The sequence below is a fragment of the Somniosus microcephalus genome, chromosome 8 (genome assembly GCF_052327205.1).
Source record: "Somniosus microcephalus isolate GS21.2 chromosome 8, FLI_Smic_1.0, whole genome shotgun sequence".
NCBI lineage: Eukaryota > Metazoa > Chordata > Chondrichthyes > Squaliformes > Somniosidae > Somniosus > Somniosus microcephalus.
The window spans coordinates 171200583-171214212 of record NC_140994.1 but is presented as its reverse complement, the minus strand read 5'-3'; the positions used below and the strand labels follow the sequence as shown (position 1 = coordinate 171214212).

Genomic DNA, 13630 nt, shown 5'->3' with positions numbered 1-13630 from the left:
CCTGACTCCCCAAAGCCTTTCCACCATCTACAAGGCACAAGTCAGGAGTGCGATGGAATACTCTCCACTTGCCTTGATGAGTGCAGCTCCAGCAACACTCAAGAAGCTTGACACTATCCAGGACAAAGCAGCCCACTTGATTGGCACCCCATCCACCACCTTAAACATTCACTCCCTCCACCATCGGCGCACCGTGGCTACATTGTGTACCATCATGGGAACGGCATCACCTGCAAGGTCCACTCCAAGTTACACACCATCCTGACTTGGAAATATATTGCCGTTCCTTCATCGTTGCTGGGTCAAAATCCTAGAACTCCTTCCCTAACAGCGCTGTGGGAGTACCTTCACCACACGGACTGCAGCAGTTCAAGGCGGCAGCTCACCACCACCTTCTCAAGGGCAATTAGGGATAGGCAATAAATGCTGGCCTGTCAGTGACGCCCACATCCCAGGAACGAATATTTTAAAAATTGTAATATTCTCCAAATAAAAAAAACTTACATTTATATAGCGCCTTTCACGACCACCCAACGTCTCAAAGCTCTTTACAGCCAAATGAAGTACTCTTGGAGTGTAGTCACTGTTGTAATGTGGGAAACGCGGCAGCCAATTTGCACATAGCAAGCTCCCACAAACAGCAATGTGATAATGACCAGAAACTTCTTGTTATGTTGATTGAGGGTTAAGAGAAAATAAAGACCTGCAGCAATAAAGTGCTTGCTGCTTTCAGGCTGCCTGTGATCTGTCAGGCTGCCTGTGATCTGTCAGGCTGTCATCCCCTCAAAACACACTTGGTATCGTACTTGGTAAAACTGTTCATAATCAGAGGCCTTCACGGGTGTAGTGCGCATGTTTGTGCTGTTTCAATTTTTTAGAATTTTACTCCTCCTCTTAAGAAAATATCTGAGCAAAGTGAAAGAAAACATTTCCAGTGAAGTACAGTGAAAGAGAACTAACACACATTTTCCAATGGACTAAAACCAGATTTCACACAAATTTGGATTTGATAGTATCACATGACTTCCCTCTCCCTGAACAGACCTTCCTGCTTCTATAAGGGTGGGGGGTGGGAAACAAAGGAAGAGGAGTTAAATTTCAGCAAATTAATACTGCAACATCACCATAAAATGGACTTCTGCTTAATCAGTTCATTCCTTTTTTGACTTCACTTTCCTGCCACAGTAAAGCTCCAGCAGTTGCTTTTCCCCGATGTGGTGTGCTGTGGAATTTGGGAACATAGTTTTAACCCGACCCACACACACACAGTGTAGTTCCTTTTGCTGAGGCACCACAGAGGAAACGGGAAAAAAATCTGAATAGCTGACACGGTGCTGCCGTTATGCATCTTCTGGCAGCTGGTTCATCGTGACACTGGCAGAAACCTGGGAGCAGATTGACTGTCTGCACTGTTAGCCACGGGACATGCCCACTTGGCCTGGGAAGACCAGAGGGATGGGAAGAGGAGAATCACTGGTTGAGATATTTGGGAACCGGCCAGAAAATATGGATTTTTGTTAATTAAAAAAAAAAATCCTGCTCATCAAGAGTAGCAAATGGGAGCTAAATCACATTCATTCAACTCAGATTGGTTAGCACAAATGAAGTATGAGATAAGCTTGATTGACAGGTCATTGTGACCCACAGGCAGACCATGAAGGCATTTCCCCCCCCCAGTTTATTGACAGATATATATTACTAGGTGGACAAAGGCTGGCTAGACGGAAGATCAGCTGGCACTGACCCTTTCCATTCTGCATTTGTTCTTGTGCAGGAGGCAGAACCAAAAATCCGGAGGGTTTCCCCTCAGCTCTAGTGAAGGGGCAAGAACAATGAAAGTACTGAGAAGAATTGGAAAGGGTTGCACATCCAGGAAAAAGAGAATTAGACAGGAGGTCCTTCTCTGTTTAAAATGATTCTGCAGGAAGAACATGCAGTTCACAAAATAAAAATGTGACAATACACAAGATTCCCCTCCACCCCAGTTGCTCAACAGTATTTTACCCATACATGCCTGCACACTTTCAGACATCTGCTTGTGTACTGCTCCTAAACTAAACTTAACCAAGTCAGAAATAAGTATGGGAACATTAGTTTGCTAAATAAATACTGCCTGTTCAATATTCTGTAAGTAGTTGGCCATAGTTTACTCCAAAGACCATATTGAAAACAGGCAAGGACAAAAGACCAAACAAAAAGGGAAAATTCATGGTCTGCGGAGCACCAAAAAGTGGTGGAATGGAGCATCTTTCCCAGAGTTTCCAATTTCAGTTCTATCATGCAGGGAAGCAGAGTGGGAATGAGGCCAGCCATGGGGAGGAGGCGGCAGGGAGGAGGCTAAATTTATGCACTGGCCATTCGGTAGAGTTGCTTAGTATTATGGGCAGAAGCCTGGGAACAGCTTGCTTAGGAGCCATTTTCGACAGAGAACAGGGTTTACCACAAGATTTGATCACAAACAAGTTTTAGAATTAATTTCACCTTTTCTAAAAAAAATATACATATTTTGTTAATAAATTCATGAGATTATGAACTCGGCAACATGGGAGTGAGGGAGAGGATAAAGAACCGAATTGGTATCTCCCACTTCCATGGTGCCACTTTCAAACTAAATGCATGAACAGATCATTAGAAATTGAAAACTGTAGCAATCATGCGAGGCAGCAGTCTCCTGTTGCAGCACTGAGCCCATTTGATAGCAAATTACAATCACGAGTGGTCAGTACTGAATGCGCAAAGGCCAACATAGAAATGTTACTTCGTGGGATTTGTATCTGCTGACCACCATTTCTTTCATTACATTAATATCTGCTGATTTAGCATCCATTAACTATGGAATTAAATGGCAAAAACAAACCATTTATTTGCCTCAAACATTTGAGCTAAGAAATTGAGAAATTATATATATGAAATGGTTCATTGTCCATTTGAAGTCAATTTAAAATCATTTTCCAACATTGCTGGCCATTCTATCATGCATTTTGGTTCACAAGTATTCCTTGTTAAAAATACCTTATTTATGTCAACTGCCTCAAGAAAGCTGAGCCAACTAGCACAATAATGCAAGCTTGATATGCCACCAAGATGTGTTATTTTTATCAGCACTGATAAATTACAGTTCATCCGTGCAAAGGTGCAACATTGTCAGTTACCGTAACCGTAGTTACCTAGAAGCAATTCTCAAATTCAAAGTAGTTTTACATTGCCTGCTGATTCTTTCCACTGTTTTCTGTTGTTATTTCAGATTTCCAGCATCCGCAGTATTTTGCTATTGTATCGTGGCAGAACCACTGAATGACTCTGGCTAACTGTACATAATTCTCTTTAACGATGTTCTAACACCAGCCTAAGCCTGTACCATTGTGTTAGGCATTACTGTGTTTTGTATATAGAGTTTGCATGTACGGGGCTTGGCCCCTTTAAGAGCGCGGGAAAACGTGGGCAAACGCGATGACGTCACGTCGCAAACCACGTGACTGCCCAGGCAGTCCTCGTGGCATCTCCATTGAGTAAAGACCCGTTTCATTGTTCTCCTGCGTCGCTCTCAATTATTCGTAGGAATTCGGCAATTCCCACATTGGTGACCCCGTTTTTGTGAACGTTTTCACAGAAGAAGAGCACAGCATGGAGGCAAACGCCGTTTCGCTGAAGCTACCGCAGTTCTGGGAGCAGCAAGCGCCCTCATGGTTTATTCAGGTCGAGGCCCAGTTCGCCCTGAGGAACATCAATGCGGATCAGACCAAGTATCTTTACGTGGTCTCCGCACTCGACAGCTCTATCGCCTCTCGGATCATCAGCCTCCTCAAAAACTCCCCAACAGAGCGCAAGTATGAAACCCTCAAAGCGCGGTTACTGCAAGTTTTCGGGCTCACAAAATCGGAGCGCGCCCGTCGATTACTCGCTCTGCCCGGGCTCGGGGACTCCAAGCCTTCAGAGTTGATGAGCCAAATGCTCACACTCCTGGGCTCAGAACGGGAATGTTTCCTATTCCGCAAAGGTACAGCGCCACATCAAAGCTCCGTTGGCCGCCTTTACAGTTCCAGAGCGACGTTTTGACCATGTCAACGTGGACCTGGTAGGACCACTCCCACCCTCCCATGGTTTTTCACACATCCTGACCATGGTTGACCGCACCACCAGATGGCCAGAGGCGGTTCCCGTCATCCACTACTTCGGCGGACGTGGCCAGGGCGTTCATTTCCTCCTGGATCGCCCGTTTCGGAGTGCCCGCAGATATTTCGTCGGACAGGGGACCGCAGTTTTCCTTTGAACTCTGGAATGCAGTGGCCCAAGGACTCAGTCAAATTACACCGCACCACAGCCTACCACCCACAGGCGAATGGCCTCTGCGAACGCTTCCACCGCTCAATGAAAGCCGCCCTGAGGGCCAGTCCAGGACGCTGGATGGGCAGACAAGCTACCGTGGGTCCTGTTGGGCCTTCACACAGCCCCCAAAGAAGACCTTCACTCTTCATCGGCGGAACTCGTGTACAGTCAGCCGCTGCGAGTCCCAGGGGACTTCCTACCAACATTGACGGAGCCGTGGTCCGCGTCTGCCCAGCTTGCTAGTCACCAAGAGGTGGCCAGATGTTTCGCACCACGGGCTGCAGAGGTCACACGTTCCCATGGAGCTTCACAAGGCCGAGTACGTTTTTATTCGCCATGACGCACATAGGGATCCACTCAAGACCCCATATACCGCGTGTTGGAAGCAGGGGACAAAACCTTCATGGTAGATGTCGGTGGTAAACCGGACCACATTTCGGTCGATCGCTTAAAGCCAGCACATTTGGACCTCGACCGCCCCGCCGAGACGGGGTCAGCCACCCATCGTCGTTACGGCAGACCAAGTGCGACCGCCCTGCAGCCTCTGCCTCGAGAGTACAGGAGTCGTTCTGACAGGCTCGTCAGACCCCCTCACCGTTTGACTTTGTCCGTTAAAGCGAATTCTGGGGGGGCGCATGTGGCAGAACCACTGAATACTCTGGCTAACTGTACATAATTCTCTTTAACGATGTTCTAACACCAGCCTAAGCCTGTACCATTGTGTTAGGCATTACTGTGTTTTGCATATAGAGTTTGCATGTACGGGGCGTGGCCCCTTTAAGAGCGCGGGAAAACGCGGGCAAACGCGATGACGTCACGTCGCAAACCACGTGACTGCCCAGGCAGTCCTCGTGGCATCTCTGTTGAGTAAAGGCCTGTTTCATTGTTCTCCTGTGTCGCTCTCAATTATTCGTAGGAATTCGGCAATTCCTAGTGTTACATTATATACTGTTGCTTGGCGTATGCGTGTGTGCATGCGTTACACAAACACAGATGGCAACGGTCTTAAAAATGTTCTTGAACTGCAACATTTCACACCCATGTAAATGTGCAGCTTTCTTTTTGTTTTAAGAAAAAGCTATTTCCTGCATACACACACAAGAGAGCCATACAACAGGTACACGATGTAAAATTTACTTCATTTGTGAGATGGACCGAAAGAGATGGGGTTGATGTTGATGGAAAGTGGTAGTGTGTTTTTCTGGGGCACTACATTTTATCCTTTTCTTCTTTCAGTTTAATCTGTAGTAAGGAGAAACTATAAATGCAGACACAACTTGGAGAGTGGCTGTACAAACATAAGCCATGCTGAACTCAGCAAGGCCTACCAATATTATCTTTCTGGCAGAAGGTTAGAGTCATAGAGTTTAACAGCACAGAAAGAGGCCCTTCGGCCCATCGTGTCCGCGCCGCCCATCCATCCCTGTCCAGTCTAATCCCATTTTCCAGCATTTGGTCCATAGCCTTGTATGCAATGGCATTTCAAGTGCTCATCCAAATGCTTCTTGAATGTTGTGAGGGTTCCTGCCTCTACCACCCTTTCAGGCATTGAGTTCCACATTCCAACCACCCTCTGGGTGAAAAAGTTCCTCCTCAAATCCCCTCTAAATCTCCTGCCCCTTACCCTGAATCTATGCCCCCTTGTTATTGACCCCCCTACTAAGGGGAAAAGTTCCTCTTTATCTACCCTATCTATGCCCCTCATCATTTTGTACACCTCAATCAGGTCCCCCCTCAGCCTTCTTTGCTCCAAGGAAAACAACCCCAGCCTGTCCAGCCTCTCTTCATAGCTGAGGCGCTCCATCCCAGGTAACATCCTGGTGAATCTTCTCTGCACCCTCTCCAAAGCAATCACATCCTTCCTATAGTGAGGCGACCAGAACTGCACACAGTACTCCAGCTGTGGCCTCACCAGCGTTTTGTACAGCTCCATCATAACCTCCCTGCTCTTATATTCCATGCCTCGGCTAATGAAGGCAAGTATCCCATATGCCTTTTTAACCACCTTATCTACCTGTTCCGCTGCCTTCAGGGATCTATGTACATGTACACCAAGGTCCCTCTGACCCTCTGTACTTCCTAGGGTCCTACCACTCATTGTGTATTCCCTTACCTTATTTGTCCGTCCAAAATGCATCACCTCGCACTTTTCAGGGTTAAATTCCATTTGCCACTTTTCCACCCATCTGACCAACCCGTTTATATCGTCCTGTAGCCTGAGGCTTTCCTCCTCGCAATTTACCACCCCACCAATTTTCGTGTCATCTGCGAACTTACTGATCATACCTTTTACATTCTCATCCAAGTCATTTATGTAGATCACAAACAACAAGGGACCCAGCACCGATCCCTGAGGTACCCCACTGGACACAGGCTTCCAGTCACAAAAGCAACCTTCGACCATCACCCTCTGCCTCCTGCCACTCAGCCAGTTTAGGATCCAACGCGCCAAGGCACCCTGGATCCCATGGGCTCTTACCTTCTTGACCAGTCTCCTATGCGGGACTTTGTCAAAAGCTTTACTGAAGTCCATGTAAACCACATCCACAGCATTTCCCTCATCCACCCCCCTAGTCATCCCCTCGAAAAATTCAATCAGATTTGTCAGACATGATTTACCCTTGACAAAGCCATGCTGACTATCCCCGATTAATCCTTGCCTCTCCAAGTGGAGACTAATTTTGTCCCTCAGAATTTTTTCCAATAATTTCCCTACCACAGATGTTAGGCTCACTGGCCTGTAATTCCCTGGTTTATCCCTGTTACCCTTCTTGAATAATGGTACTATGTTAGCTGTTCTCCAGTCCTCTGGTACATCCCCTGTGGCCAGAGAGGTTCTGAAAATTTGTGTCAGAGCCCCTGCAATCTCCTCCTTTGCCTCCCACAGCAGCCTGGGATACATCTCGTCCGGGCCTGGGGATTTATCCACTTTTTGGCCTGCTAAAACCGCTAGCACCTCCTCCCTCTCGATGCTAATATGTTCAAGTATGTCACAGTCCCCTTGCCCGATTTCTATGTCTGCATCGTCTTTCTCCATAGTGAACACAGATGCAAAAAATTCATTTAAAACCCCGCCTACATCATCTGGCTCTACACACAGATTGCCACTTTGGTCCCTAATGGGCCCTACCCTTTCCCTGGTTATCCTCTTGCCCTTAATATACTTATAAAACATCTTAGGATTTTCCTTTATTTTGCTCGCCAGTGTTATTTCATGGCCCCTCCTCGCCCTCCTAATTTCTTTTTTTAAGTATGCCCCTGCACTTTTTATACTCCTCTAGGGCTTCTTCCGTCTTTAGTCTTTTGTAACTGCCAAAAGCCCCCCTTTTATTTCTAATGCATTTTTGTATATCCCTTGTCATCCAAGGTTCCCTTTGCTTGTTGGTCCCACCCTTGACCTTTACAGGAACATGTTGGCGTTGTACTCTCTCTATTTCCCTTCTGAAAGTCTCCCACTGTTTTGATGTGGATTTTCCTATAAGTAGCTGCTCCCAGTCCACTTTGGCCAGATCCTGCCTTATCATATTAAAATCGGCCCTCCCCCAATTTAGAACTCTTATTTCCGGGCCGTCTTTGTCTTTTTCCATGACCACCTTAAATCTCACCGAATTATGGTCACTGTCGCCAAAATGCTCTCCTACTGACACTTCCACCACTTGCCCGGCTACATTCCCCAGAATTAGGTCCAGTACCGCCCCCTCTCTTGTAGGACTTTCTACATGTTGGCTCAAAAAGCTCTCCTGGATGCACTTTAAGAATTCTGCACCCTCTAAGCCTTTCACACTCTGACTATCCCAATTTATATTGGGGAAGTTGAAATCCCCCACTATTATTACCCTATTATTTTTGCACTTTTCTGAGATTTGCCTACATATCTGTTCCTCTATCTCCTCCTGACTGTTTGGGGGCCTATAGTACACTCCCAGCAAAGTGCTTGCCCCCTTTTTGTTTTTAAGTTCTACCCATATGGCCTCATTAGAGGTTCTGCTGTGAATATTATAGGAAACAACTGCTTATCTCAGAACAAGCATGAACTGCATCCAGCTGTACCAAACTCAGTTTGTAAAGAAGAAACTTGCAGGAAAATGTTGGTGCCGATTGTTACAGGCATAAATCCAAAGTCCTAAATGCAAACAGTATGTATTATAAAACAGGCAAGGTACCAGAAAGCTACCAATGCTATGCCAAAATTAAACACAAATTTTATATCTTCTCTGGCAGTACAGCACATCATAGACTAGTAGATCCCGTCATACAATTGTACCAGAGTTAAACACCTCTCCTTTTATGGAAGCCCAACGGTGAAATGGATGCATTCTCTCTTAGCAAGAAATCTAATGTACAGTAACTATTGATTTACCGGGCAATCAGATTATTAAAATTATTAAAGCAGCCAATAGTATTTTTTTTAATTACCAGTGTTTATTCTCTTGCAATTGTGCATCTTTTATACATATTAATTCTTACCAAATTATTATATGTTGATTAACCAGGTACAAAGGGATACATACCAACAAATGCAGGAATGGTTGCTGACTGGCCGTAGTTCGTTCTCATAACAGCAGTGACTATTTCATCAATGAAGCGTTGCGAGACTCCCAGTTCCTGCAGGGTCTCTGCCACAGACCGTCGTGTCATGTTAATGAAACGCTCCCCACCCAATGACTGCAGCATCTCCTCCACTGTACTGAACGCGTAGCCATGGGCCTGGTACTTGTAGATCCTGTCCCACAATGATACCATAGGGTTAAACACTTCTTGTAAGCACCACTCCTTTTTTCAAATCTAGAGATAATTGTGACTTATTGATTGTACATTAGTTCCTTTAATGCCCGACAATCATTTAAAATAAATCACTACAAGTTTCGTTCATCAGCTGTCCAGAGATGCCCGAACAATCGATGTTTTTAAAATGCACTTACAACAATTATTTCAGTAGATGCTATTGACCAGATTTCCCCACGCCAATGAGAAAGAAGCTATTTTGGTATCAAGTGTCTAAACATAAGAAATAGAAGCAGGGTCTCTGCCACAGACCATCGTGTCATGTTAATGAAACGCTCCCCCCCCCCCCCCCCTCAATGACTGCAGCATCTCCTCCACTCGAGCCTGCTCCGCCATTCAATGAGATCATGACTGATCTGATCTTGGCCTCAACTCCACTTTCCCACCCGCTCCCCATAACCCTTGACTCCCCTGTAGCTCAAATATCTGTCTATCTCCACCTTGAATATATTCAGTGACTCCGCTCCACAGCTCTGAGGGTCGTGTATCTTTGGAATTCTCTACCCCAGAGAAGAAATTCCTCATCTCCGTTTTAAATGGGCAACCCCTTATTCTGAAATTATGCCCCCTCGTTCTAGATTCCCCCACGAGGGGAACATCCTCTCAGCATCCACCCTGTCAAGCCCCCTCAGAATCTTATGTTTCAATAAGATCCCCTCTCATTCTTCTAAACTCCAATGAGTATAGGCCCAAACTGCTCAACCGTTCTTCATAAGACAACCCCTTCATCTCAGGAATCAACCTAGTGAACCTTCTCTGAGCTGCCTCCAATGCAAGTATAAATAAGGAGACCAAAACTGCACGCAGTACTCCAGATGTGGTCTCATCAGCGCCCTGTACAGTTGTAGCAAGACTTTCCTACATTTATACTCTATCCCCCTTGCAATAAGGGCCAACATTCCATTTGCCTTCCTAATTACTTGCTGTACCTGCATGCTAACTTTATGTGTTTCATGCACGAGGACCCCCAGATCCCTCCATACCACAGCATTTTGTAATCTCTCCCCATTTAAATAATAATTTGCTTTTTTATTCTTCCTACCAAAGTGGATAACCTCACATTTTCCCACATTATACTCCATCTGCCAATTTTTTTGCCCACTCACTTAACCTACCTATATCCCTTTGCAGACTCTGTGTTCTCCTCACAACTTGCTTTCCCACCTATCTTTGTGTCACCAGCAAATTTGGCTACAGTACACTCGGTCCCTTCATCCAAGTCATTAATATAGATTGGAAATAGTTGAGGCCCCAGCACTGATCCCTGTGGCACCCCACTAGTTACAGTTTGCCAACCTGAAAATGACCCATTTATCCCGACTCTGTTTTCTGTTAGTTAACCAATCCTCTATCCATGCTAATATATTACCCCCAACCCCGTGAGCTCTTATCTTGTCCCGTAACCTTTTATGTGGCACCTTATCGAATGCCTTCTGGAAATCCAAATACACCACATCTACTGGTTCTCCTTTATCCACCCTGCTCATTACATCCTCAAAGAGCTCTAGTAAATTTGTCAAACACGATTTCCCTTTCATAAAACCATATTGACTCTGGTTGATTGCACTATGATTTTCTAAATGTCCTGCTTTTACTTCCTTAATATCGGATTCCAGTACTTTACCCAATGACAGACGTTAGGCTAACTGGTCTGTAGTGTTCTGCTTTCTGTCTCCCTCCTTTCTTGAATAGGGGAGTTACATTTGCGGTTTTCCAATCTGCTGGGACCTCTCCAGAATCCAGGGAATTTTGGTAGATTACAACCAACGCATCCACTATCCCTGCAGCCACTTCTTTTAAGACCCTAAGATCAGGTCCAGGGGACTTGTCAGCCTTTAGTCCCATTAGTGACTTGAGAGTTTTGACTAATCCTTGGGTAACTAATTCCTCTTTCATCAATCTGAGGAAGTACCTAGTCTCCATTTGGCACCTCCCTCACATAGGCGAGTTCAGGATCTCACCAAATTGAATAATTGTGGGTTGAGGGACAATGCAGACATTGCAATCAGGGAGGAGGAGTGTGAAATATTAGATGAAATAAACAGAGTGAAAGAGGAAGTATTAGGGGTTTAGCATCTTTGAAAGTGGATAAATCCCCAAGCCCGGATGAAATGAAATGAAATGACTGTTAAGAGAAGTAAGTGAGGAAATAGCAGAGGCTCTGACCATCATTTTCCAATCCTCTCTGGCTACAGGTGAGGTGCCGGAGGAGTGCTAAAGTGGTACCGTTATTTAAAAAGGGAGAAAAGGATAGGCCGAATAATTGCAGGCCAGTCGGCCTACCTTGGTAGTGGGAAAATTATTGGAAAAAATTCTGAGGTACAGGATAAATCTTCATTTAGAAAGACATGGATTAATCAGGGACAGTCAGCATGGATTTGTTAAGGGAAGGTCGTGTCTGACTAACATGATTGACCCTCCTCGTTATCAAAAAATTCAATGAGGGTAGTGCGTTTGATATAGTCTATGTGGATTTTAGCAAGGCTTTTGATAAGGTCCCGCATGGCAGACTGGTTACAAACCATGGGATCCAAGGCAAAGTGGCAAGTTGGATCCAAAATTGGCTCAGAGGGAAGAAACAAAGGGTAATGGTCAAAGGGTGTTTTTGTGACTGGAAGACCATTTCCAGTGGGGTTCCACAGAGCTCAGTACTGGGTCCTTTGCTTTTTGTGGTATATATCAATGATTTCGACTTGAATGTAGGAAGTATGATTAAGAAGTTTGCTGATGATGCAAAAATTGGTCGTGTGGCTGATAGTGAAGAAGAAAGCTGTAGACTGCAGGAACATATTAATGGACTGGTCAGGTGGGTAGAAGAGTGGCAAATGGAATTCAATCCGGAGAAGTGTGAGGTAATGCATTTGGGGAGGGCCATCAAGGCAAGGGAATATACAATAAATGGTAGGACACTGAGAAGTGCAGAGGATCAGAGGGACCTTGGAGTGCATGTCCACAGATTCCTGAAGGTAGCAGGACAGATAGATAAGGTGGTTAAGGCGGCATACGGGATACTTGCCTTTATTAGCCGAGGCACAGAATATAAGAGCAGGGTGTTATGCTTGAACTGTATAAAACACTAGTTAGGCCGCAGCTAGAATACTGCGTGCAGTTCTGGTCACCACATTACAGGAAGGATGTGATTGCACTAGAGAGGTTGCAAAGGAGATTTACGAGTGTGTTGCCTGGGCTGGGGAAGTTTAGCTATGAGGAAAGATTGTATAGGCTGGGGTTGGTTTTTTTGGAACAGAGGAGGCTGAGGGGAGACCTAATTGAGATGTATAAAATTATGAGGGGCCTAGATAGAGTGGATAAGGACCTATTTCCTTTAGCAGAGGGGTCAAAAACCAGGGGGCATAGATTTAAAGTAATTGGTAGGAGGTTTAGAGGGGATTTGAGAAGACATTTTTTCACCCAGAGGGTGGCGGGGTCTGGAACTCACTGCCTGAAAGGGTGGTAGAGGCATAAACCCTCATCACATTTTAAAAGTTCTTGGATATGCACTTGAAGTGCCGTAACCTATAAGGCTACAGACCAAGTGCAGGAAAGTGGGATTAGGGTGGATAGCTCTTTGTTGGCTGGCTTCTGTGCTATAAATTTCTATGATTCTATTCTGTCCTGTGGCTCAGTGTGACAGAACAATGAGCTGACTTAAACTGTGCTTTAAAAGTCAATTTTAGCAAGGCATCAAAAATAACATCTCAAACATGTTCAGGAAATAGTTTTCTTAATATAAAGATGACAACCACTTAGAAAATAACCCAATCCTGGCAGTTCTGCTGGGATCGTGACCACCTCGGAACTTCATCAACTCTGCGGACGTTTGTGAAGCGCCTACAGGAAACATAGAAGATAGGAGCAGGAGTAGGCCATTCGGCCCCTCGAGCCTGCTCTGCCATTCAATGAGATCATGGCTGATCATCCAAATTCAGTACCCTGTTCCTGCCTTCTCTCCATATCCCTTGATCCCTTTAGCCTCAAGAAATATATCCAACTCCTTCTTGAATATATTTAATGAATTGGCCTCTACTGCCTTCTTTGGCAGAGAATTCCACAGGTTCACCACTCTCTGGGTGAAGAAATTCCTCCTTATCTCTGTCCTAAATGGCTTACCCCTTATCCTTAGACTGTGACCCCTGGTTCTGGACTCCCCGACCATCGGGAACATCCTTCCAGCATCTAGTCTGTCTAGTCCTGTTAGAATTTTATAAGTTTCGATGAGATCCCCTCTCATTCTTCTAAACTCCAGTGAGTACAAGCACAATCGATCCAATCTCTCCTCATACGTCATTCCTTCCATCCCAGGTATCAGCCTGGTGAATCTTCGCTGCACTCCTTCCATGGCAAGAACATCCTTCCTCAGATAAGGCGACCAAAACTGCACACAATACTCCAGATGTGGCCTCACCAAGGCCCTGTACAACTGCAGCAAGACATCCTTGTTCCTGTACTCAAACCCTCTCGCTACGAAGGCCAACATACCATTTGCCTTCTTAACCGCCTGCTGCACCTGCATGCTTAC

The 13630-nt window shown here is 45.4% G+C and overlaps 1 protein-coding gene across 2 annotated transcripts in view; it reads right to left on the bottom strand.

Moving 5' to 3' along the window:
- The window catches only part of pcyox1l (prenylcysteine oxidase 1 like), an 85931-nt gene that overhangs the window by 33112 nt on the left and 39189 nt on the right, over positions 1-13630 (bottom strand). For both annotated transcript variants that reach the window (XM_085995357.1, XM_085995356.1), the window contains exon 4: positions 8838-9049. In XM_085995357.1, coding sequence (XP_085851483.1) covers positions 8838-9049 — 212 coding nt within the window. The remainder of the gene's footprint in view (positions 1-8837; positions 9050-13630) is intronic.